At 39.5% G+C, this 25,260-nt stretch overlaps 1 protein-coding gene across 23 annotated transcripts in view; it reads left to right on the top strand.

Annotated features, from left to right (window-relative positions):
* The first annotated feature begins 23,220 nt into the window (after positions 1-23,220).
* The window catches only part of SLC10A7 (solute carrier family 10 member 7), a 166,853-nt gene continuing 164,813 nt past the window's right edge, over positions 23,221-25,260 (top strand). For 4 of the 23 annotated variants that reach the window (XR_009156251.1, XM_058192566.1, XM_058192564.1 and 1 more), the window contains exon 1: positions 23,231-23,979. Coding sequence is in view for 19 of the 23 variants with exons in the window: in XM_058192566.1 (XP_058048549.1) it covers positions 23,880-23,979 (100 nt within the window). In the remaining 4 variants the exon portion in view is untranslated. The other 19 variants (XR_009156250.1, XM_058192558.1, XM_058192557.1 and 16 more) reach the window with 15 other exon arrangements.

The following is a 25,260-nucleotide window of genomic DNA, read 5'->3' on the forward strand; positions in this document are numbered from 1 at the left end:
GGATATTTACAGGACCGCCTACTGCCACCATTAGCCTCTCACCGACCAGTGCGCTCACACAGAGAGGGCCTCCTTCGGATCCATCAGCTAAACAATGTCGGCTGGCGACCTCCAGGGGGAGGGCCTTCTCTGTGGGGGCTCCTACCCTCTGGAACGAGCTCCCTCTGGGGCTTCGTTAACTCCCCGACCTCAGGTCCTTCCGCCGCGAGCTGAAGATGTTGCTGTTTCGAAGAGCAGGACTAGCGTGAACGTAGTTTTAAATTGGGGTTTTAAATCAGGGGTTTTAAATGGGGTTTTAAATTTGTATTTAAAAGTTTTAGGCCATCAATTGAATTAATTTTCTATTCTTTTTGCTGTTTTATATGTATTATATATTTTCTGTTGTTTTATTGGCTGTGAACCGCCCTGAGTCCTTCGGGAGATGGGCGGTATACAAATATAATAAATAATAATAATAATAATAATAATAATAATAATAATAATAATAATAATAATAATAATAATACACATGAAAAGTTAAGATTGTATTGGTATGTTACTTATGGTACAACATCATTAATCCTGCATAGAGAAATACAGCTAAAAGGCAGAAACAATCAGAAGCCAGAAAGCATACACCCCTGCCAAGTAATCTTTTGCAATATTTCTAGCTCAATTGGGTACCTAATCCTTAGAAATAAAGGGATTACTGTAGGAAATATTTCCTGCCGCTTCCTTGAATTCTAATAGAATCCAGACTTTGATCAGAGGCTCAGGAGCAATGTTTCTAAGCTCTTTTTCCTACTCTTGGTGTGTTGCTTTCTTCTTGCCCTTCAAAAGATGGGGTGGGATTGGGTGGTCTTAGTTTATTACCTGCTAAGGTTAGCATTTTCCTGAGGAGGTTTCTGCTTGAGTCAGAGGGATGTGTATTGGGAATGTCTGCGGTCGCCACAACTCTCCGGAGCATTATGAAGGTGGTTGGTTTCACAACAGTAGTCAAGACAAGTGCATGGGTGCATCTGTGTTTGATGCAATGGAGTTTTTCTTCAAACTGTTAGGCCAGGTTCCATCTGAGATAGCATTGTCTCAGATCATAGGATTTAGGTGAGGACAGTTCTGAAACAGCTTAGATCAGGGGTGAAATCTAAAAATTTTCCCTACCAGTTATGTGGGCATGGCTTAATTGGTAGGCGTGGCTTGGTGGTCAGATGACTGGGTGGGCATGGCCAAGAACAATAAATAATAAAAATAATAAACAAAGTATACAAAACAATAAGAGGTACCAAAAACCAATTTTCATACTTTACACACATATAACACAACACACCACACAACTGACTCTCAGAAAGCTGCACAAATATTTTATTCTTTTACTTTATTTTATTTATATTTTTAGATAAAAGCAATTAAATTTAAAACTTCTTTTTAAATTTAGATGTAGCAATTTAAAGTTAATTGCTATGTCTAAAAAAAATAAAACTCTTTAAAAAACCCAATTAACTATTTTTTTAAAGCTCCCTCCTCCCCCAGTTACTTACCCAATTCAAGGGACAAGGCAGGCAGATTGAGTTGCTCACCAATGAGATGGATTGCAGGCAGGCAGATTCAGTTGCTAGCTGATGCAATTGATTGCAGCAGCCGAAGCAAAGCAAGGCAGAAGCGAGCCCGAAAGAAGCAGCAAGTAGGCAAGTGGGGACCGGGCGATTGGGTGGGCATAGGTGGGGGGTGGGGTGGGCAGGGACTTTTGCTACCGGTTCTCCGAACTACCCGCCCCCATCACTACTCTCTTTACATCTCAGTTCTTGTAACTAGGCTCACATGGTATTTCCAAAGTAGTCATAAGCTGTTTTTGCAACTTTGTAGAAAGACAAGATAGAAATAACATAACATTTGGAAAGTTGTGTAAACTTGTGTATGAAAACAGGGTAAATTAATCCATCTCCTAGATTCTGACTTTTGAATAGACAAAAAAAAAAAAGCCCACCATATTCACTGATTTGTATCACAGAATTTATTTACAATTTTACCCCTAAGTGTGACTGTTATGTACAATTGTAATGTTCTTTTAGCAAGAACTACTTCCTCAAGGCATTTAAATAGTCATTTAAGAAAGTTGCTATATTATGTCCAAATGATAACCTGGAGCAGAGCACCTAAACATTTTTTTTGCTGGCAAAGATTTCCACAAAATCCAATGCTTTCATCAAAATGACAAAATGGCGTCTCCCACCATCAGGTTTCAAGCTTCGGGTGTCATGTGTGTGTATGATGTCATAATACATGTAAAAGGAGGGTGCAGTTATCAGAGTAATGCTGCTTTCATCGTAGTGCCTTCCTCCAATCTTCTGAAGATGTGTCTATTAATGAGTGTATTTAGAGAAACCTAACATCTGAGAAAGTATGTTGCATTTCAAGATATCGATTGGACAGTTTTGTTGAGAGAGATCCAGCTGATTACAAGGTATTAATTTACCATCCATTACACAATCCTTTTTTTTTTACCAGGAAATCACCAACTCATGCTGCTCAGATAGACACACTTTTAGATAAAGACCTGAAGTGGAGCGGCTGACCTATTATGTTTATTTCTTAGAAAGTGTCCATTTGGTGGCCAAGGTGATACAAACGAAGTGAGGCTGGAAGCTAATATTTTGTTTTGTGTCATACCAATTTCTACTCTTCCTTCTTCTTGTATGTATATGCAACTATTAAAGGTCACATAGGAGAGGAAGCAATGTCAGCAATCCAGTAAGATGTCTATGGGAACATTGCTGCCCTTGACTGTTATGTCCACATCTATCTTCAAGGTTTCTGTCCTATCTAAACTGACTTATATAAACACGTTTTCTAGAATCGAGAACACAGAGTACTTGATTAACTTATTTATTAACCCAGGCTTGGCTTAGTCCTCCTTCAGGGACTTTTCTGATTTCTTATCATTAATACTTATAGAAGAACTCATCAGCACAGTAATTGGGCAATTTTACTCCACTACCAAAATGCTACTTCTTGATCAAAAAGCTTGCAGGATTTCTAATGAGCAACAATTTAGAGTAAGCTTAATTAGCCAGCCTTCCATATAATCAACACCATTAATCCTACAAAGTAAAGATATACCATTGATTGCTCCTTTAGATATTTCTTTGCCCCCCCCTTTTTTTTTAAAGCTTACTTTCTGGCATGGGAGTTTCCCTTAAAGAAAAACAAGACCGAAGCCTGCTTGGATACATTAAAAAAATATGGTTTTACAACATTTAGAAGAATAGTTAGAATATTATCTAGAATTTGAGGCATTAAGGGTTCACCATCTAAATCAGGGGTCACCAACCTTTCGGACCTCAGGGACCACTAAATTAATAATTTTAAATCCCGAGGACCACTAATATGATTTTTTAAAAAAGATAAATAGTATTTACTGCAATATAAAAATGCAAATAATTTTTCTGCGGACCACCAAAATTTTCTCATGGACCACCTGTGGTCCATGGACCACTGATCTAAATTACTCCAAAAATTTCCACAAATGTCAATGGTACAGGTGAGGGAACTTTTTAAATCATTGACTGTACTTTATGCACACTCTTATTTTAAAGTTTAAATTTAATTTCATTTTTGAAACAAAGTTACCAGCTCTTCCAGAGTTGCCTTTGTGAAAGCTGCACACTACTGATCTAACCTTCATCATATTAACTGCTGCTTTGATTCTTGACAATGGCTACATTTTCATGTCACTTTGCATTTTCTTTCCCCCCCTGAAATCCATATCTTGGATCATCTCCATCAAGGTCTTCCTAATTCTATGCCAGGAGAGCTTAGAAAATTGTACAAACATTTTTTTCAAGATAGATCTTTTCACATCCATGTATAAGAAATCAAACTAAAAAAAAAAGGTTGTGGAGGATGCAATAAAGAAAATTAGAAATTCTAAGATCTTTCTCATTCATAAAAGGCCATGTTGTTTATAAAAATGATATCACATTGTAAACTATGAAGGTGGCACTTTTGAATTCTTATACTGATTGAAAAAATATAGTAAAAATTAACTAAATCCAGAGCTTTGCATTTTTTGAAACAGAACATTTATTTATTGCAGTAACAACTTAATACTGCCATCAGCACAATCAGTTAAATTAATCCCATGAAATAAAACTTGAAATAAAGATGATATCTGAAATCATTTTTATTCATGATTAGAGACTATGCAGATTCATTTGACAAGCCTTAAAAACCTTGTGGGTGATGTTGAAAACTTCAATGTACATGTGCTGATTCAATTTGGGGGGGGGGAATTGATTTGATAGGATAGAACAGCAAACCCCCAAGCAATACAAAGGCAACTAGAGTATTCTCATTCCCTGAATTTTCAAACGCGTAACAACTAAGATTGAAATGAATATGCAACACTTGCAGACTGTGAACTGATATGATTTTTTAAAAAGCCTCTTTCCTACCTAGGCAAAGAAATACCAGGTTAGGTCTAATCTTCTAATATTCACATGTAACAAACTACATTGATGAAAGTAAGGAAGTTGTAGATTAAGAACACATCCCTTCTTCAGGCTGCTACTAGGCACAACTTCTCCTTGTTCTTATATAATTGAATTTGTATCTGTTCATCCAAATATTAGGGCAGTGATGGCTAACCTTTTTGCCATCACGTGCCAGGAGGGGTGGGGTGGGGAGGGTCATGCGCGTGCATGCCCACATCCATAATTCTATGCACCCCACCCCTGTGCATGCGTGCGTAACCCTCCCGCTCCCCCCACTCTTGGCACGTGGTGGCCCAGTAAGCCCATTTTTCTCTCTCACCTGGCTCCAGAGCCTTTCTAGGAGTTGGGGGGGCAAAAATGGCCTTCCCCACACCCCCCAGAGGTCCTCCGGATGCCAGAAGTGGCCCATTTGCCAACTTCCAGTGGGACCTTGCCGGCCCACTGAAATGGCTATGCGTGCCACCTGTAGCACACATGCCATAGGTTCGCCATCAGGGTATTAGGGGAAAAAATGTATTCCGACTTCACAGTTCACAGTCAAAACTACACTTTCACCTATACATACTTAACTACATTTAACAACATTTAAGCATGGTCTTATTGCTGGCCGCTGACTTTCTGTAATACTAAGCTTAAAAGCACACTAGCTTAGTGTCATGTAAATTCAGCCAGTGGCTTATTGTTAATTGTCATTAGGTGCTAATGCTGCTCTTTCTCAAAATTCCTATCAGTTCTTCACTTGCCCTCCTTGAATACTTGCAGGTTCTATGACTATTTATGCTTATGATTCTAATCTAATCTTAAATTAAGATGTTCTTTGTGAGATATCACCTCATAGTATTGCAGCATATATTTCATAAAATACTTACCTTTCCAACTTTATATTTATTTTTTAAAAATATATGAATATATCATATTTAGAGACCATTCATCTCTCTCATAGAATGACTCGATGTCCCCTTAATTGAAAAATAGACAAACCGTGCCCCCATTGATTCATCATGTCAGAGATATTTCATTACCTAAAAGTAGAAACAGAATGAACAGAAACAGATGGGTAAAAAAGCAATGGGAGTAGAAGCAACTGTTGAGTTCCTGCCAGCTTCCCCAGTGAGTTTCTTTGTGGGAAAATGGCAGGGAGCACAGAAATCTCCTTCCTTGCCACTCTTCCTTCCTTTCCCCCCTTCCCCTTCCCTTCCCTCCCCCTCCCCCTCTGCTCCTTCCTCTTTCCCTTTTCTCCCCTTCTATCCCTTCCCCTTCTTTTCCCTTCCCAGCAGGCAGATAAATGGCTGCTGCTAGACAGAGGAGGTATTGCATGAGTGGCTGGGAAACTGTCATGGAATGTTGAAAATAACAATCACTTGAAAGTAGCTGCAGCTCAATGCTGAAGGAGCAACAACTTCCTCAAGTTTCATTCCCTTAGGAATAATAGTTCCACATTCTTCCCATTAAACGAATCTTTGTTGACAAATTTTGCCCCATGCTGCATTGTTTCAATGAGTTAAAAGTTACAGAGACAGGTATTTTATAATTTTATAAATTTTATAACATATCAAGTCCATGACAGCACTGCTCCATAGCACATGGGACCTAACCAAATACATCAAGATTGAAACACCTAGAATCATGGGTCTTATTAACCTCTGCCTAACCACACGCTGTCAGTTCAATGGTCAAATATATCAACACATCAAAGGAACACCCATGGGATCATTGCTTTCAGAACTCATAGCAGAGGCCGTAATGCAACATTTGGAAATGTTAGCACTTCCAAGCATACCCAAAGTATGAATCCAGTATGTGGATGACACCTTTGATATAATAAAAAGGACCAACCAGAGAACACATACAAAATCAACATCTTCCAAGAAATAAAATTCACAAGGGAAGAAGAAGAAAAAAGCACAACCCTCATCAGCAGATGAGGCATGGCAAACAAGAAACACAAATCTATCATCAAAGTATCCAGACCAACCAAGTGCTCCTCTACCAAAATAACAAGGCAACTTCCCACAAGAGAACCTGTGTAAGAACACTACTGAGATGAGCACAAACAAACTGCAGCAACCCTGAATGTCAGAAAAAGGAAACAGATCGCCTATACAACATCTTCCCCAAAAAATGGATGGAAAAGCTTCATCAAAAAGTGCCTGACCACTCAACCCAAGATAGCAGAGCCAACATAAACTATGAAAAAGATAACACTGCCATACATCCAAAACATCAAGCCAATGGTGAAATCCAATTTTTTTTACTACCAGTTCTGTGGGCGTGGCTTAGTGGGTATGGCAGGAGAAGGATACTGCAAAATCTCCATTCCCTCCCCACTCTGGGGCCAGCCAGAGGTGGTATTTGTCAGTTCTCCAAAGTACTCAAAATTTCCGCTACCGGTTCTCCGAACTGCTCAAAATTTTCGCTACTGGTTCTCTAGAACCTGTCAGAACCTGCTGGATTTCACCCCTGCATCAAACCCTCCAAAACATCCTACGTAAACCAAAAGATCCAGCATCCCCAGAAGAAAAAACAGGACTCATCTACAACATATAATGTAAGGACTACAGACATCACTACATAGGGCAAACAGGCAGAAGACTAGCAGAGCACATCCATGAACACAACTAGCAGTCAGAGGACATGAAAAAAACTCCTTAATTTCACAACACATGGACAGACTTAACCATAGTTTCACCTGGGAAACTGTGAGCGTCTTACCATAAGCCAAGTCAAGAATGCTAGAGAATTCACACTCAGACTAATCAGCCATCAACAGGCACAAAGATATAAACAACATTCAAAAGAGACCATCAACAAGCCAAAAAGGCAACAAAAAGACCAGAATGCCTCCTCACCAGTGGTCAGTAATCAGATGAGCAGATATTAACATCAAGATTGATATTGGACTAACATTCATGGGCCAAGAAGTGGCTACCAAACAAGCTAGCAGTAAGCAGCCTAACCAGTAGACCACCATGGCCACTTCTACCAACAGTGGTAGGGCAAGCCACTGGTATAAAATGAGAGCAAACCCCACTCCCTATTACCACTGATGATGCTACATAGTTTGGTAATGAAATGTCTGCAAGAAAACAACCAAGTTCAGAGACCATCAAGGATTACTCATTGTTTACTGTATACATTTGAGTTAAAAATTAAAATTAAGCAGTCAGACTGATCAACCCTGCTTTAAACTGAGCATGTGTCAGTCCGATAAATCATGACCACAGGCCATAAATGCAATTAAATGCTCTCCTTTCCTCAGAGTAGAAACTAAGCCTTCCTCAATGTGCTCTCCTCTAAATATAATGCAATTGTAACACCCAGGATTCCTAGTCATGATGCCTAAAGGCCATGCTATTTATGAATTCTGGGACTTGGAAACCCAGGACAGCTTGAGGGCACCAGATTAGAAAGGCTAGTGCAGATGTTGTTAGTGTACATCCAAATGGAATTAATGAGACTTAAATTATTACTTTTCATGGATGTGCTCTGAGTTTCAACTAATTTCAACTTAGTAACCACCTGGATAACTTAGTTTTGGCATGTGTTAATACATTTTAATATGAGATATTATATTGCAAATGTTCATGATTCAATTAAAAAAGAAAATGATTTGGTTTATCTTTAATGGTTCTCAAACAAGAAAAAGTTTATGAACATAAAGCAGTGCTGTGCTCAAGGCGGTGCTATATGTAACTCTCACAAACACATACTACTTAAGAATTTCTAAATTGGTATTTTTTTCATTTTTGCATAAAGTTATCTGCATTCTTCTTCTTGAAGTACCTACTAAGAAATTAACAGCACCGGCCAGTCTACAGGAAATTATTATTGTTTTAATAAACGTTTGTTTATGCCTAGAGGTGCTGTTATATTACCAGCCAGACATTAATATAGAGTCCACATGGGATCTTATATATAAAATGATATTATTTCTATAAGATTAAGAAAGAATTGCAGAGTGTTGGATGTTTGCTGGACAGGTTATATAATGCAAATCTTTATTCAAGTGCAGTCTAATAGAAAATATATTATTTCATAACTCTAAAACTGGATTCAACTTTATTCAGGTTCCATCAACTGTATTTCAATTACACACACACACACACACACATACACACACACACACACACACACACACACACACACACACACCAGTTCTAAAAATATTGTGTTTATGTGAGAGGTATTTAAAACACAATGAGAGTTTCTTCATAGTATCAGAAAAGCAAAATATCTTGAAATTCTCCCCGATATATTGGCCAATGTTCCAAAACTGACAAGTTTTTTCATGGCTGCAAGGATAAAAATTAGAAATACATTTTTAAAAATTCACAATAAAATCTGATCTTTGCATCACCAGGTTGCAGAAATCGAAACAGACTACAATCAAGAAAACACAAGTGCAAGAAGGCAAGATTTCTCACTGACTTTTAAAACATTTTCTTATTACTCTTCTTTCTTCTTTACAATCGGTTCTTAATCAAAATGTTGTTCCTCAAATTGACCTATTCTATACTTCTGACACCAAGGATCTTCATTGTTCATTTTTAGTAGTTGTTGCTCAATTTTATTAAAAATACAACTACAAATAAAATGTGTAAAGTTTTTTTCATATTGATAAAAGTAAAGCAAATCAGTTTCAGCCAGCAATCTTTTTGGAATTTGAATAGAAGTTGATAATCTCAGATCCCAAATCTCATTAATTCTTATCTGAAATCTCATAGGGCTTTGTCTGAAATTGCAAAAATCTCATGAGAAAATGCCAAAATGAAAAAAATTATAACTTTCTTCTTTTTAAATTGTTTTTAAATATTTCATTTTGTGGCTCCATAGACTCTATATAGAAAGACTGTGAAGTGAATGCCTTGGCATCAGAAAGCACCATTTTTCTGATAATTCAGTTGGAAAAAACTAAACATGTTGTGATCTGGATGGAATTAAAAGGAAAGCAAACTACCAATAGTACATTCAAAAACTATTCCTAGTTAGTTTGCTTAATTAAAGATAAAATAAAAATGGAAGGTATTGATTGGAAAGGATAGGAATGAAGTGTATTGGGTCACATCAAAGCAAGAATATTATGAGCATCTTAAAGATGAATATATTTATAATACTGTACAAGAAGAGTCACCATATGACTATATGATGAACAAGATTCTACTTAGCTAAATATAAGAATAAGCTATATATTCATTTGCTTCCAGTAAGGATTTCATTGTACATTTGTTGCTTTTTCGGCAGATTAAAATGACTTCCTTCTACAATTAAATGTAAGAATATTGGTTACCAATCCAATTATTATTACTTCAGCCTGAACTTGGACATGAGAAATAAATATACACAGAGACAGGGCCAAGTTCTTACAATTTTCAGAGCTGGTCAAGTGCTAAATCTATTTCTCTTCCCTTATCTGACCCATTCCTCTTATACAAATAGCTAACTTACAATTTCTTCACATCTAGCAAAGTAGACCAAATAGTTTTCTTCTCCCAGAGCAACATAATGATGACATAAAGTCATACTGAAAAAAGTGAAGAGGCAATTTTTGGAAATAAAGAGATCAACTGTCAATCCCCCAAAGCCTGCATAAATATGTACACCAGGCACTTACACGGATGGTGAAATTTGGCGGGGGGACGGGGACGGACAACATATGATAATATGGAAGAAAGAGGGGTGTTTCTCCCAATGTTAAGTTAGCAATAGTTTCTCTTCTGTTTAAGGTCGCTTTGAAGATTTGTCAGCTTAAATTTAAAGTCACAATGCTATTCTCCAAAGTCTTTGCCTCTAAAAGTTTCTCCCTTGCCTAGGGAGGTATTGGTATTCTCATGTTACATTTGCATGTCATTTCAGATATGGTAGTGATGACTCCCGAGTGTCTGTATGTATCATTAAAATATAATGCAAGAAACAGCTCTCAGCTGGGATTTGCTTTTACATCTGATTTCTTTTGATGAAAAGTCCCTCAGCTTTCTTAGAAGAAATATTCCCAGACAAGGAAAGCTTTCAAAATGGAGATTATTTACCGCTACCCATATGCGCAGATAACATAGTAACAACAAAAAGAGTATAGAACAACAAACAGCATTTAAGAGTGTATGGCATTAATACCATTAAATATCAGGGAGGTACAAGAATGTAAAGAATCTTGCTTTATTGTTCTTTACATAAAGCATATAACTTTTGTACATGCACATCTGTGTGAGCAAAAGAAAAATTAAAATTTCAACGAATGGGAGAAATGATGGTTATTTGGACTAAAAAAAAAAGTTTTTAAAGCCAGCGTTGCAACCTTCGGCTCCTGAAAAGGGTAGAAAAGAAGAACGATTGCAAGGTTTTCTTTTATTCATTGACATTCTGCCTTAAGTTATCTCACACTATCTTATGATTTCTTTTGCTCTTCTTTTTTATTTATTCTAACATGGGTTTATTGGAGCAGAGATGGTTTAGAATGGGCATTAAATTCTGATTAAAGACAAAAAGCAGTATCTCACTGCTCTTTTTCAAGACATCTTTATCTCCTGCATTCTCAACCAAGGTAGGCCAAAGAGGTGACCTTTTACTTATAAAATGAGGTATCATAAGCAAACCCTTTGCTTACCTAGAGTTCATCAAATAACATTTGGTTACATTCAGTGGTGAAATCCATTTTTTTTACCACCGGTTCTGTAGGCGTGGCTTCATGGGCGTGGTGTGGCTTGGTGGGCATGATTTGCTGGGCGTGGCAGGGGAAGGATACTGCAAAATCTCCATTCCCACCCCACTCTGGGGCCAGCCAGAAGTGGTATTTGCCGGTTCTCCAAACTGCTCAAAATGTCTGCTACTGGTTCTCCAGAACCTGTCAGAACCTGCTGGATTTCACCCCTGGTTTCTTTCACATAATATGCCACAGTTTTCAATAAACCAGAGTTTTCAAATAGCAACATGTGTGTGCTGGCACAACACAGTAAGCCAAAAACAGGACGCTTGATTATGCTCAACATGCTGTATGAATTGAGTATATTCAAATTGTTCATGTTACCCTTTACATAAGGACTAATTCTGCATGTCCCTTCCTTCCCTAGGCTTAATTTTAGGGAATAGCATAATGGAATATCCATTACACAAATGCTCAGTTTTTCTTAAAAAAATAAAACTTTTTGTTACTTGACAAACAATAAAGGACGGGACAAAAAGTCCAAGACAGTTTTGGTAATAGTTTACTATTTATTCTGAATCTGTCTTCCAATAACTTAAAATTCAATAGTTTCTCTTAGCCTTCGGAAGGAAGCAATGACACATCAGTTCTGAAACTTTTTGCCCAAAAAACCCTGCAGGGACCTGTCCAGTCTTTGAGAATCAGACATGGTTAAATGGAAGAAAAAATAAACCATATTTGTACAATCAAAGCTAAATATATTCTACTCTTTTGTGATTATACATTTGGCTTAGTTTCTGGTTCCATCATCTTTGCTTCCTCGGATTGTTTCAGTTCTATAAATCCTTAATTAATGGCTAATTAAACTGTGGGAATGTATAGAATAAAATTTTAAAATATCTAGAATTTTCATATTTAAAAATCAAATCTGACATAGAATTTAATCTTATTTGGAAATAATTTCTGGACTACAGTTATACATATGGAATTATGCCACATGCCATGGGCTCTAGAGTTTATACTTTGAATGGGAATTATATACATTTTATTTTCAATATTTTATTGATTTTAATTTTGTTAATCAAACATTTTGACTGTTCAGTAGAAACATCAATTGAGTAGAAATTGGTTATGAAATATGTTAGTTTATTAATGGTATATATAAAGTATATTACCACTAACAAACTATAATACCTTTTGGTTTGCTGGATATTCATGATTTGTTGGCCATGTCCCTATACATATTGTCTGTGCACACATGCATGTGCTTTCTCACTATATTTTTATAGTCTTTAAAAATGGTATTTGTATCAAATTTAATCTTTTTCCTTTCTTTTTGGGATTATAAAAATATATTAATATGTGCTGTCTTATATTCAGTTTGCAATCACTACTAGTTTTTTCCCCTACAAGTACTTTTATCAACCCAAGTATTCCCATTCTGTATGGATACATTCGTTCTTTTGTTTCTCAAGTGAAATTACATTTATTTTCTTCCTTTCAGTTCTTTTCTGTAACTTATCATGATGGGTTGGACTTTTATTTCTAGGTTTTTTTTATATCCCATCCAATTTTATATCAGGAATTAAGCTAAACATTCTTCCTACCTCTTCACCCAAGTCATTAAAGAAAACATTGAAGAATAGCACAGCAATTATTGTGGTACTCTATTTGACAATGATTTGACGAACAATCTTTGTTAAAAAGGACTGAATTTCAAGCCAACAATATAATTGTGAGGATTATGCAGTAACTCTTATCAGGTCAAAGATGGCAGTTATGTAAACATACAATGTTCTGTTTCAAGGCAACTAAGTACCCACATCAAGAGTTTGATGATTTATGTATGAGGCAGAAGAAAGAAGTGGATAACTTCTTACTGGCTATGGGGAATTAACTATCTTGTGTTTTTTATTCTTATCATCAATAACTTTTTTTTGTTAAGTCAAGTTGTATCTGTGAGATTTTTGCCAAATCTAACAGAGAAACTTAGCCAAGTTGAGAAGTATCAAGAGATTTGTGATTTATTTATTGCAGAATCCTAGTTGGAAAGTTTGACAGTATCATCTTAATTGTCATGTCACCCAGACCACATTTAAGTAGCTGTTTTTCAGTGTGCCATGGGATATTTTGTCAAATGTTTCATTGAAGTCAAATATAGTCAACATCTACAGTATTCCCATAATCTATAAAAGAAGTAACCCAAACAACAACAAAAAAAGGATAAATCAGTCTTGACAAATCCATGCGGACTTCTGATAATTACTATATTTTTTCAAGATGCATACATATCAAACTCTTTATGACCTATTCTAACATTTTCCTAAATGTCAATATCAGACTGATTTGCTGTATCTTGTTTTTCCCTATTTTGAAGTCAGGGACAATGTTTGTTCCTTCCTTATCTAGCACTCTGCTGGTTCTTCAGGATTTTTCCAAAATAATGCATAGCATGAAAAACCATATATGCACAATATTATGATGTGCCCAACATCAATTTCACACCATTGTGAAAGAGGGTTCAGACAGAACATCAATTACTTCCTTCAGGACCTCCAAAGGCTGAAGATTTAAATTATTTCCAAGTAAAGATCGATTCCCCGATGAAGTCTCTCAGTTGCCAACTTCAGTTTTCTTCCTTCATCTTAATGTTTAATTTCTGATGGAACATTTTTTTTTGGTAGAAGATGGAACTGAAATTGGAGGAGTTCTGCCTTTTCTTTGTTACCTTATACATTTTTGTTTCTTTTTTGCCTTCTTCCTTGAGCAGCTGATACCCTGAATCTCTTCTTATCCTTTTCTTTTGAATTAATGCAAATAATCCTTTTTTGTTATTTACTTCCTTACTAATATCAGCTTAATCTGAGCTTTTATTTTGTTGACACAAGTTCTCCACTTGCAGGCTACCTCTTTCTGTGGAGGCTGACTCTGTTTCCATTTCCCGCACATTATTAACACGTGTCAACATGCAGGATTTTTGGTGTCCCCTCTGAGTAACTATATACTCTATGACCACAGGAGTGCTTCATGTCCCCTGACAATTTAATTCTATTTCTCAATTTAGCAGGTTCCAAGAGCCAGGGTCGCAGAGTAATTAGAATGCAGCGTTGCAGACTAATTCTGCTGATGGTCGGGAGTTTGATCCTCACCAGCTCAAGGTTGACTCAGCCTTCCATCCTTCCAAGGTTGGTAAAAGGAGGACCCAGATCGTTAGGGGCTATATGCTGACTCTGTAAATCACTTAGAGAGGGCTGTAAAGCACTGTGAAGCGGTATATAAATCAAAGCACTATTGCTATTATATATAAAGACCACTGCTTTCAACCGGAGTGACAATATAGTCATCAGCTATGCTGCTTGACATAATGGAAATTGTAGTCCTAGATATTTGGATAGTATCAGCTTTAGGAAAGCTGATCTATGGTAGCTGGATAGGAAGCTAGATAAATAACTTATCTAGGAGTAGCTGGATATGAAAGCAGATATTTCTTCAAATATGCCACATTCTTAGCAGATATTGAAACATTTTTTTCTCATTTAATGTAATTTTGACTAATTTCCTGGGGCAAAATAGCAAGACCCATTTCTCTTGGAGGCTGAGAAAACTTAAAATTATACCATTTAATACTTATGAGAAGTCAAAATGGGTTGTAACCTTTCTCTCTTATATTGCTATATTTCTTTTTCAACTTCTGCATTTATAATTAATACATCTCTTTATCTTGTTCCTTTTGACTCTCTTTGTTCTTCCCAATTTAAATTATTTACTCCCCTCTTTTTTTCATTTGAGGTATCTTTATCTTGTGGGGGGCTTTCTTTTATTCTGAAATCTCTGCTGTCTCAATGCATAATCGGATGATATTCACTACCGTATAATTTAAAAATCCCACAGCATTCATGAAAATCGTTTATCTCTCTATTTATATGACGATAAAGAATGTCACATGGAGATGAAATTAAATGAATGTAAAGGTCAGACCACTATCAAGACAGTTCTTTAGACATCATTCCTAATAGAGTAGATTTTAACTAGGTCTGTCAGCATACAAACATTTAGTGAATTAACATTTTTAACCACATTAGTTAAGAAACAACATATCAAATAGCTCTAGACTATCAGAGAAGGAAACATGTAAAAGATTAACAGGTACAAACAAGCTGAAATATAAATTACGGGCACACATCATCGAACCGAAATGGTGTTTGGTTTGATTATTAAACTGTTAAGTAAAATGATGAAACTGTTGTGACCCAGGTTCCTGGACCCGGACTCCTGGACTCGGATGATTCAGAAGGTGAGGGAGAACACCTGGCAAGGCCTGCTTCTTTTGGGCCCTCTCCCTCCCTGGCACCCACCCAAAGGGAGGAGGAGTGGCCGGCAAGGCCTGATTCTCCTGAGCCTTCTTCTGATTTGGCAACGCCCCAAGAACAATTTTGGAGTGATGCAAGACTGCGCAGACGTGACTGGCGCGCGCAGCAGAGGAAGTGTTGGGACAAAGCCAAAGAATGATGGTCATGCAGTGACATCTGCAGAGACTATAAATAGGAGGCGGGACTTCCTGGTTTTTTGTCTTGGACAAAGCAATGAATTTGCGCGGGCAAACTGTATCAATGGAGGGAAGAATATATTCGCGAGTAATTCTGGCCTTATCTATAATTTTCTCGTTATCTCCAGAGACTTGGCAGGCCCATGGGTAGACGTGGCCAGGACATTTATCGATGTAAATAAATTAGAAGAGTAGGCCTTTGACTGGCTCTTTGTTGGGAGTATTGGGGGAAGGAAACAGAACAGAAACAGAAGTTATTAGGAGACTTAAAATATACTTTAATGTGGTTAGGGCAGGGGTGAAATGCTACCGATTCAGGGCGGTTCACCTGAACTGGTAGTGAAAGTACTAGTGGTTCGCCTGAACCGGTGGTAAAAAAATGCTTTAAAAAGGAAAAAAAAAGTTCTGATGATCACGCAGCACAGCTGATTATTGGAACTTTTTTTTTTAACTTTTTTAAAGCATTTTTTTTACTCCGGTTCGGGAAATAGGTAGTAAAAAAAATGCTAAAAAAAAAAGTAAAAAAAGGTTCTGACAATCAGCTGTGCCGCAGATTGTCGGAAGTTTTTTTTTAACTTTTTAAAGCATTTTTTTACTACCTATTGCCTGAACCGGTATTTCTATGTAAGGTGTGATAGTTTGTTTTTGAGCTCTCTGTGACTCTGTGAGGCTCCTGCTTGTTGCAGGGGCAATTTTGTGTGAAGTCCAGTGGCTTTGGCATTGTGTGTGAATCGGTTGTGTAGCTTTTGTGTTATTTTTGTGTACAGTGTGATAGTTGGTTTTCCCAGTCACATGACCACCAAGCCATGATCACCAAGCCACGCCCACAGAATCTGTAGGGAAAATTTTTGAATTTCACCACTGGGTTAGGGGATTATAAAAAACTCTTGAAAGCCTGTCAAATTCCCTCTCTTCTTCAGTTTATGCCTAGCAGTTTATGCCTTGGGGTTTGTCACACTTTCCATTTTCCTAGGATTCAGAGTATCTTTTCTGTAACAGCATCATTCTTTCCTTCTTGAGTCGAACTGACATTCTATCCCAGTAATGCCTCTATATATTGTGCAAAATTGTTGTAGTTTATTCAGTGTACCAGTTAAACAAATCATGTGTTAATGTGATGACTCCAACTACCATCTTCTTGAACATGCCTCCATAGATTATGGCCCATTAGCCCAAGCATTGCTTCAAAGCCTTATCTGTGCTGTGCCCTTCTAATGGACGACAAGCAATGTTTAATGGCTTTAGGCAACAAGCAAAGGAAGTTATTCAGCGAGTCTTCTGTTGGCATTCTTGGCTTGTGGGCCAGAAGTCTGTCTTAGCTGATAAATGATGTGTTTGCCTTTGAGTTGTTTTGACTCTTGATGACTGGACCTAATCCCTGTGGTTGTCTTGGTAGAGTGTTTCAGAAGTGGTTTGCCATTCCATCCTTCCCAGGGCTGAGACAGAGTGACTGATCTAAGCTCTCCCATCTGGCTTGCTTCATGCCTAACATGAGAAGTTGCAGCCTCCCAGTTTCTAGCCGCACACCCAGTGGTAGGATTCAACCGGTTCTCTCCGGATCGCACGAACCAGTAGTGGCGACTTTGGGAGGCTCTGCCCACCCGCCTGGATGTAATGCGTGACTACTGCACATGCGCACGCTCACATATGTGAACTGGTAGGGAAGGCAGTGAATCCCACCTTTGCTCACACCTTAACCACTTCTTCAAGCTATCTCTTTTTAGCTGAAAAATAGATAAAATGAAAATATTTTGGTTAATTGCAAATGCCTACATGTTGTTTCAATCAGAGCCACTGTAAGTTGTCCTATTTCCCCTCATCCCATCTTTTTTCCCCCCGAGGCAGTTCTGGTTAAATCAGATAGATACAACTTCCACATTAGCAATACGCTTTTGGTCCCAGACTGCTTCCCACTGGGAGATGCTCCTGAACAGTCCATTGATTGGTGTTGAGGAACCGTAGAAGGAGGCTTCATTTCTTATAACAGAGCACTAGGCAGTCCCCAAGGACGACAGGCAGCCCATGGCTTGGTCCTTCATGCTTCACAGCATCACTTCTCGTGATCTGTTACAAATCCTCTGATGCTGAATGGCAGAAAAGCCATACATCATTTTAAAAAAAATGGTTTTTTTGCATTTTGTTAACACTGGCATCTCTGGACCCTAGCATGAATAAGCAATTTATTGTGGCTGCACAAAGGGTAGGATTAAACTAAGGAATACACTTGGTTGTAGCCAAAAATTATATTGTCTTTTCTCTCTTTCTGTAACCACTGTAAAATAATTCTTCTCTTATTCTCTTTCTGAGAATGACATTGCTTTCTCCCTCACTTAACAGCAAGCGGCAGGGAAAAAGATGACACTTTCTAATATTCTGATCTCATTTAGAGGACTTTAGGCATTACTATACAGCCACATATTATTCTACCATCATGAGTTGACTACCCTTGCCTTGCAAGGAAATGCAACCAAGTGCTTCCTACAGCGTATTTATAACATGTCAAATTAGTGGCGGAATACATGTTGAATCACAGAATCAAACCAGGGTTTACCAGCTATCTTCTAATTGGCTGGGTTTGTTGCACAAAGCTGCAAATCAAGATGAAGCTTGCATGTGAGCACAGAAATACATATATAAAGTGTGCCTAAGCAGTATAAGGTGTCACTAAGTGTAGTGGAAGAACACAAAGATCAAAATCATAACGTATAACAATACTTTAGTAACAGAATTCCATATTAAGGGTATCTTTTAATCAGAAAGCCCAACTATAGTGCCAAGATCACAATGGTATTAGTATTTCATACATTGCTATCAGTGCATATTGTGTTTTATGGAGCTCCATAAGTAAAAAGAAAACTTTCTTCTCCCAAGAAATTTACCATTTAAACCACAGTGGGACTGTAAAAGATCAGCGTGTAGGAAGGCTAAAAAGGTGAAGATTGCCATACTGAATATGAGAAAATGCATACAACACCTGACAAATTATGGCTGAAAATAGGAATAAGCTAAGCCACACAGAAGAGGTGAGTTTGAAGGAAAAGAGAGACAGAAGAGGCATGGCATATATAGCCAAGGAGATGGTGTTTTATGATTGGAAGAGATTTATTTAACATTGAAATAGGTCCACTGACTTCCAGGTATAGTCCAGAAGATCATATATATTTTCCTAAGACTTGGAGAAATCTCATTTGGCAGGAACTCATACATAATGAAACAGAATAAATCACAAGAGATTAAGTTGTCTTTATTTTATAATAGGTGTGCCCTTTCCCAAAGGAAAGGCAGATGTTACAGAATCATGGGGCTCAGCTCTCTACAACGGCTTATATTTGATCAAATGACTGAATTACCCATTAATGCTAATACTCTTTTCCAAATTGACTGCACAGAAATGTCAGTATTATTATTAAAACAGTATTGAAGAATAGCAAAAAGCACTAAGGGGCTTACCAGTCACCCATTCATTTCTAAACAAGATGGATTTGTTTCTGTTTTGTCATAAAGGATGCACCACAGGAACAACCCTGAGTGAGCAACCCTTACAATGCTCAACATGGTCCTCAGACGTCACCTTATATCTGTGGATACCAGTCTTGCAATTGCAGGCTCCTTGTACATCCATTTGTACATTAGTGTATATTCACACATTTTTCTTAGGAAATAAATATATGTCACTGCAACTCCGATCTTTGCTTGAAAATATGTCTTCTGCCAAGAAAAAGACAAATTTAGGAAGGGATAACACTGAACCTTTGCGTTTGTGGAAACAGGAAGAGCAGCCTTCTAGTCAACTTGTGCTTGGCGTCTGATGACGTTCATGCTGGCTAGTGTGTGAATGCAAAAGTCCATAGGAGCTATCCCAAGTGACGGCTTTCCAAGTTCTTAATCGTCTTACTAACGTGAAAATCTTACAAGTTGTATGCTGTCCAGGTCTACTTTTTTTGAGATGGCAGCCATATGAATGCAAGAGATCAACTCCAAAAGGCTGGTTTTAACACTTTAAGGCTAAGAGAGGGAGATCTGTTAAACCACCTGCATTTTCCATTTGGTGAAAATAAAAGTGGAAACTAATTTATTTAAAAAGGAAACTATTTGCAGCTCAGGATTGTCATGAGGGGTCCTTGGTGGTCTTTGAGCTTTCTATTTTACTGGCAGACATTTCATTACCCAAAACTAGGTAACATCATCAGTGCTAGTGAATAGAAAACTAGCACTGATGATGTTATCTAGTTTGGGTAATGAAACATCTGCAAGAAAACAAGCAAGCTCAGAGAGCACCAAGCACCTCTCATAATTTCTTCATCCTCCTCCCTTTATTACTTCCTCATTTTTGTACTTTATTACCGTGCACCACATTACTGCTGAACATTTGAGTGGCTGGCTACAGTTGCAGGCTTCAAACAGTTTTGTGCAAAAGTTAGGGTTCATATATGGAGTCTAAAAGTCAGTCCTAGAGGAGCTCAATCCTGACTGCTCTTTAGAAGGCCAGATCCTGAAGATGAAACTGAAATACTTTGGCCATCTAATGAGAAGGAAGGACTCACTGGAGAAGAGCCTAATGCTGGGAAAGATTGAGGGCAAAAGAAGAAGGGGACAACAGAGAATGAGGTGGCTGGATGGAGTCACTGTAGCAGTAAGCGTGAGCTTAAATGCACTCCAGAAGGTGGTAGAGGATAGGAAGGCCTGGAGGAACATTGTCCATGGGGTTGCGATGGGTCGGACACAACTTCGCAACTAACAACAACATGGAGCCTAAAAAGGCAGAGCAGCAGCTGAAAAAAATTATTCTCCAAGAGGAGAGATGGGAGGGGGCTATTGGGACCAATGAAAACAATTCAAAATGATGGAATAGATTTTCCTCACTATCCTATTATATATTATAATTTATTGGGGAGGAGTTAGTAAAGATTGCAATGCTCAAAACCAGCAGGTGATGCCAAAGTGTTTACTGAGAAGGTGTGGCCCTCACACATCAATTGGAAAGGCAAGAACAGAAGCTAATGGTCCTAACCATACAGGATGTCTGTATACCACGTGCTTTTCTGTGATTTAGTAAAGCGATTTAATTTCTTTGTTTGAATGATACACAGAAGTATAAAATAACTTCATAGGTTATCCTACCATCTTAGACGGAAAATGGCTGCTTAATTTGTGGTTCAATGGTCTAGTTTGAAAGACTCACTCATATGCTAAGCATAGCTAGGGTCCTGGATATCATTCAGGTAAATAACAGAAAACATCCTGAATTTTAGAATTAAGAAAATAAATAGGAATGCAGGAGCAGATAAATGTGTGACATCAGCAATTAAGAATCAGATCCCTTCCCAAGTTAAATGTTACAGAGACGCTGCTTAGTCTATTTCAATAGTCCTGATACTTTCTCATTCATGCTGTCTTTATAGTACAGTCCTGTACACTACTTATTTTATAGTGGGAGTCTGTGGAACTCACTTCTGGACAGATGTACAAAAACTATATTTGATTTATTAATGCTGCTTTTGAATATGTTCTTTTAGCCAATACTGCAAACTTACTTCCGTGTTGGGGAAAGAAAAGCATCTCATAATAGCTCTTACCTGATGATAGCAATGCCATTGTGGCAATCTTTGAGGTAAGATTGGCATTTCTTAAATAGAAACATTTCTTAAGAAATTTCATTTTTTTGTTAACATTTAAAGCAGTGGTTCCCAACCTTTTCTTGTTTGAGGCACAACCTTTTCTTGTTTGAGGCACCCTTGGAAAGCCTTTCAAAAGTTCCCGGCACCCTTATAAGGAAATAGATATTTAAAATCTCCGTAGCTCAAAAGTTCCCGGCACCCTCAAAAGATCTCACGGCACCCCTTAGTGCCGCGGCACACTGGTTGGGAACCACTGATTTAAAGAGTAAACAGGCATTTCTTAAGTAGAAACAGTGTAGCATCTGCTCTCTTAAGATAAAACTTGTCTGGCATCCACCAGGAATTAGCCAGGCACAGTAATGAGGATGTTGCAACTGCCTGTGCTAGCTGCAGTTAAACAGAACAGTATTTCAGCAACCTCTGGAGAGTCATAACATCTCTTTCCTACAAGACACTAGAATATACATAAGTATTTTAATCATCTTAATCTTTTAACAGGGAGTAATTCTCCTTGAAGTCAGGTAACTATACATTTCTGTAAATGCATATTGGACTGCACCAGTACTTAAATAGATAGTATAATTTAACAAATTAAATGTATGAAATAGTGTTTCATTTTTGTGGGTGTGTTGCTTTTATCAGATTATACAACTGTTGTAAAACAGAACAGATGAGTAATAAAAGTAAATCCTTGACAAGGGTGATCAGCAAATATAACTATAAGCTGGTGTCCTTCAGAAGTTGAAACTAGAATTTCCAGAATTGCAGCCCAGCCTCACCCAGCATTCTGGCTGGGAACTGTGGCAGTTGACATCCCTATATGTAAGTTGGGGAGCAGGAAATAAAAAGCTACTAAGGCCAAGAGAAACTCCTAATGCCTGGGAGTGCATCATAGCCCTCTCAGTCCAGACCAGAAGATACCTTGCAGGAGTTTCCACATAACATCTGTTGCCTGTCCTTTCTCCACTGAACTTAAGGATTCTGGCCAGAGAACGTTATAACCCATTATGGCCAATTTAATGGGTAGAACCGTTCCAGATTATTTGATATTTTAATATTTTGTTCCTGGAGTGTTTTAAATTTTTTGTTGTATATAAATTGCCAGGAGGATTGAGACAGCAAATCAACTACATGCATGCGCAATAAGCGATAAGCTCCACTTTTGAGATTTTGAGTCAGAACCACCTAGTCCAACTCCCAGGGATCAGGACTAAAATTGAGGCTGCAGAAATGGTCAAGAGGATGGCGCAGAATTTAGAAGCAGAACCAGGGATGGAGGTTTCCCCCCAAACCTACCTGTTCCTGCAGCTCTCGCTCTCTCTCTCTCTCTCTCTGTCCCGCCCTGCATGAAATTCTAAGAAAGAAGCGCTAAATCTCGCTGGGTGAACACATACAAGAAAGATCGCATCAGGAAGGAAGGAAGGAAGGAAAGGAAAGGAAAGGAAAGGAAAGAAGGAAGGAAGGAAATCTCTCAGCACTAGTTCATTTTCCGCGGCTAACTAATCCTAAAACAAATCCAAACAAGTCGTATACCCATCTTGTGACTCTGTTACACCCACGATTCACAATCCTATTTGTTGTTGTTAGTTGCGAAGTCGTGTCCGACCCATCGCGACCCCATGGACAACGTTCCTCCAGGCCTTCCTATCCTCTACCATCCTCTGGACACAATCATATACAGGAAGGCAATTTCCGCCCGCTTTTTAATCATCGATCACTTAGGCGCGCGCGCTCACACGACCCCCAGCCCAGCCCAGCCCTCTCCTTCTCCTCCTCCTCTTCCCGAACTGCGAGTCCCGCGACACGTGTCTCACGCCAGGAATTGAAAGCACAGCCCCGCCCCCCGGCCCCGTTCTCACGCTAAACGCCGTTGCGTCACAGGGCGGACGTAAAGCTTCGAAGAGGCGCGCAAACTTTTTCATCAGGCCCCCCCCCCACCCGGACGTTTCCCCTGTTGCTTTTCTCCCGCCGCTGGCTGGGCTAAAGAAGGGCTTCCCGGCTTTCCCGTTTCCCCGATTGCCAGCCGCCGAGGAAAGGCAGCGGTGCAGGGTTCCTGCCCTCTCAGGCGCTTCCTTCCAACTTGGGGGTTGGGGGACACGTACACTGGGGGGGGGGGGCTGCTGACCCAACCTTTAGCCTGCTTGGGAGACACGCTTCTTTAGGACCCAGTTCTGGCAGGGCGCTCCTTCGGATTAGCGCTCGGTCGCTGCTTTTGGGTCGTCCCGCCTCTCCCATGAGGCTCTCCCAGGGGTGCAGAAAGCCCTAGCGGCGGCGGCGGCCTCCGGGCCCTGCCCCTGCCTGGCGGGACTCGCTGCCCTCCTGCCTCCTTCTTGCCCTCCAGAGCCAGGCTGAAGCGCGCGCGAGTCTATTAGCGGTCGCGTGGTAGCGATGGCGGCTTTCAGGGAGCCTGTTCCTGTCACTGGATACTCACCAGCGGCGGCGGGAGCGGCGTTTAACTGGTTTGGCCGCGGCCGGCGGCACGTTGCGGAGCCGCTCTTGCGGGAGGGCCCGAGGGAAGTCCTGACCGACTCTCCTCCCCGCCCTCCTTCCTCGCTTCTCTCAGCCGCCCAAGACTCTCGGCTAGCCCCGCCGCTGCCGCCGCCGCTGCCATGGCCATCCTGGACAGGCTGAGGAAGGACTGGTTCATGCTGGGGATCGTCCTGGCCATCACCGTCGCCAAGCTGGAGCCGGCCTTTGGGGTGAAGGGGGGTAAGTCTCCCGGGGAAGCCGCCCCCCTCCCGCCCTTTCACACTCGGGGCTCGCTGGTTTGCAAGCAGGGAGAGAAACGGGCAGGGCTGCCCGGGGTCCCAGCTGAACCCCCTTCCCGCCCGCTGCCCTCCCCTAAATCGGGACCGACTCGGACTTGGGAGGTGGGGGGGTGTCTCTGCCTGAGCAACGCAGGAGTTTTCTCCCTTCGTAACGGGGCAGCGCCATGGGAGTCCAGCTGCCTTCCTCTTCCGAGGGTTTTTCCACCGTCCCTTGGAAATAGTAGGATTTCTGCCTTCTTCGGGGGAAGGCCGGAGGTTTCCCGGACGCAAAACTCCCGGACGGAGTTGCAGTGACACGTTGCACGGCCAGCGAGCGAGCGAGCAAAAAAGCGAGCGCGGGGAGATGCCACTTCCGCGTGGAAGGATCCGGCGGCCGTTTTGCAGCAAGAGACAACTCGTGGTGTGTTTCAGCTGCTGTGGAAGTAGGGATATAAAGTAGTTCACGCACCCCTTTAGGGCAACGCAGTAGCGCCCCACTAGTAGTTCACACGCACCCTTTAAAGGCAAGGAGTAGCGCCCCACTTAAAGGGCTTGAGGATATGCAACAAGTGTAGAAACTTCAAAGTCGTTCAAGGGATGGAAATTTACACTTCGTAAATGGCTATCAAATTTGATAAGCTTTTCCTAAATTAGAAAACGGTTGTGCTTTATCAATAGGCATTAACGGTTTTAACCACTTTCTTTAGTTTACCTGTTAATTCTTCTAATAGTCATGAATCTACAGCTTTTGTATTGATCCTGGGCTGACTGGACATTTAAACAATATATTAACTCAGATGTGTTAATACAACTTCTTATTTTGGGACAACATATTGTATCCTGTTCACCTGTGGAACATTATTTTTCTTTAATTGGAGATAAATACTTTTCTTCTGGAGAGAACTGTATGAAGTCCAGTTCATGAATTACGTATGTCTGTTGTCCTGCTGTTTGGGCAAACTTTTAGACAAACTTATTTTTCTTCTAATTATAGGAGAGAACAAATTTTCCTTTTGTAGAAAACCGAACTGCATATTCAGTCCATGATGGCTTCACTATGTGTAGGACTAAGTTAAATCTTGTGTTTATATACTTTTTTTTTTTGGTGTGTGTATACAGGACACCCACCCACCCACCCGCACTATTCTATTTTTATTATCACAGTTTATATACCACCCCTATCTTTTCACTTTAGATAAGCCAGGAGAATCTCAAACAGCAATGTATAAAAAAATACAATAAC

The sequence above is a fragment of the Ahaetulla prasina genome, chromosome 8, assembly GCF_028640845.1.
Source record: "Ahaetulla prasina isolate Xishuangbanna chromosome 8, ASM2864084v1, whole genome shotgun sequence".
Classification (NCBI taxonomy): domain Eukaryota; kingdom Metazoa; phylum Chordata; class Lepidosauria; order Squamata; family Colubridae; genus Ahaetulla; species Ahaetulla prasina.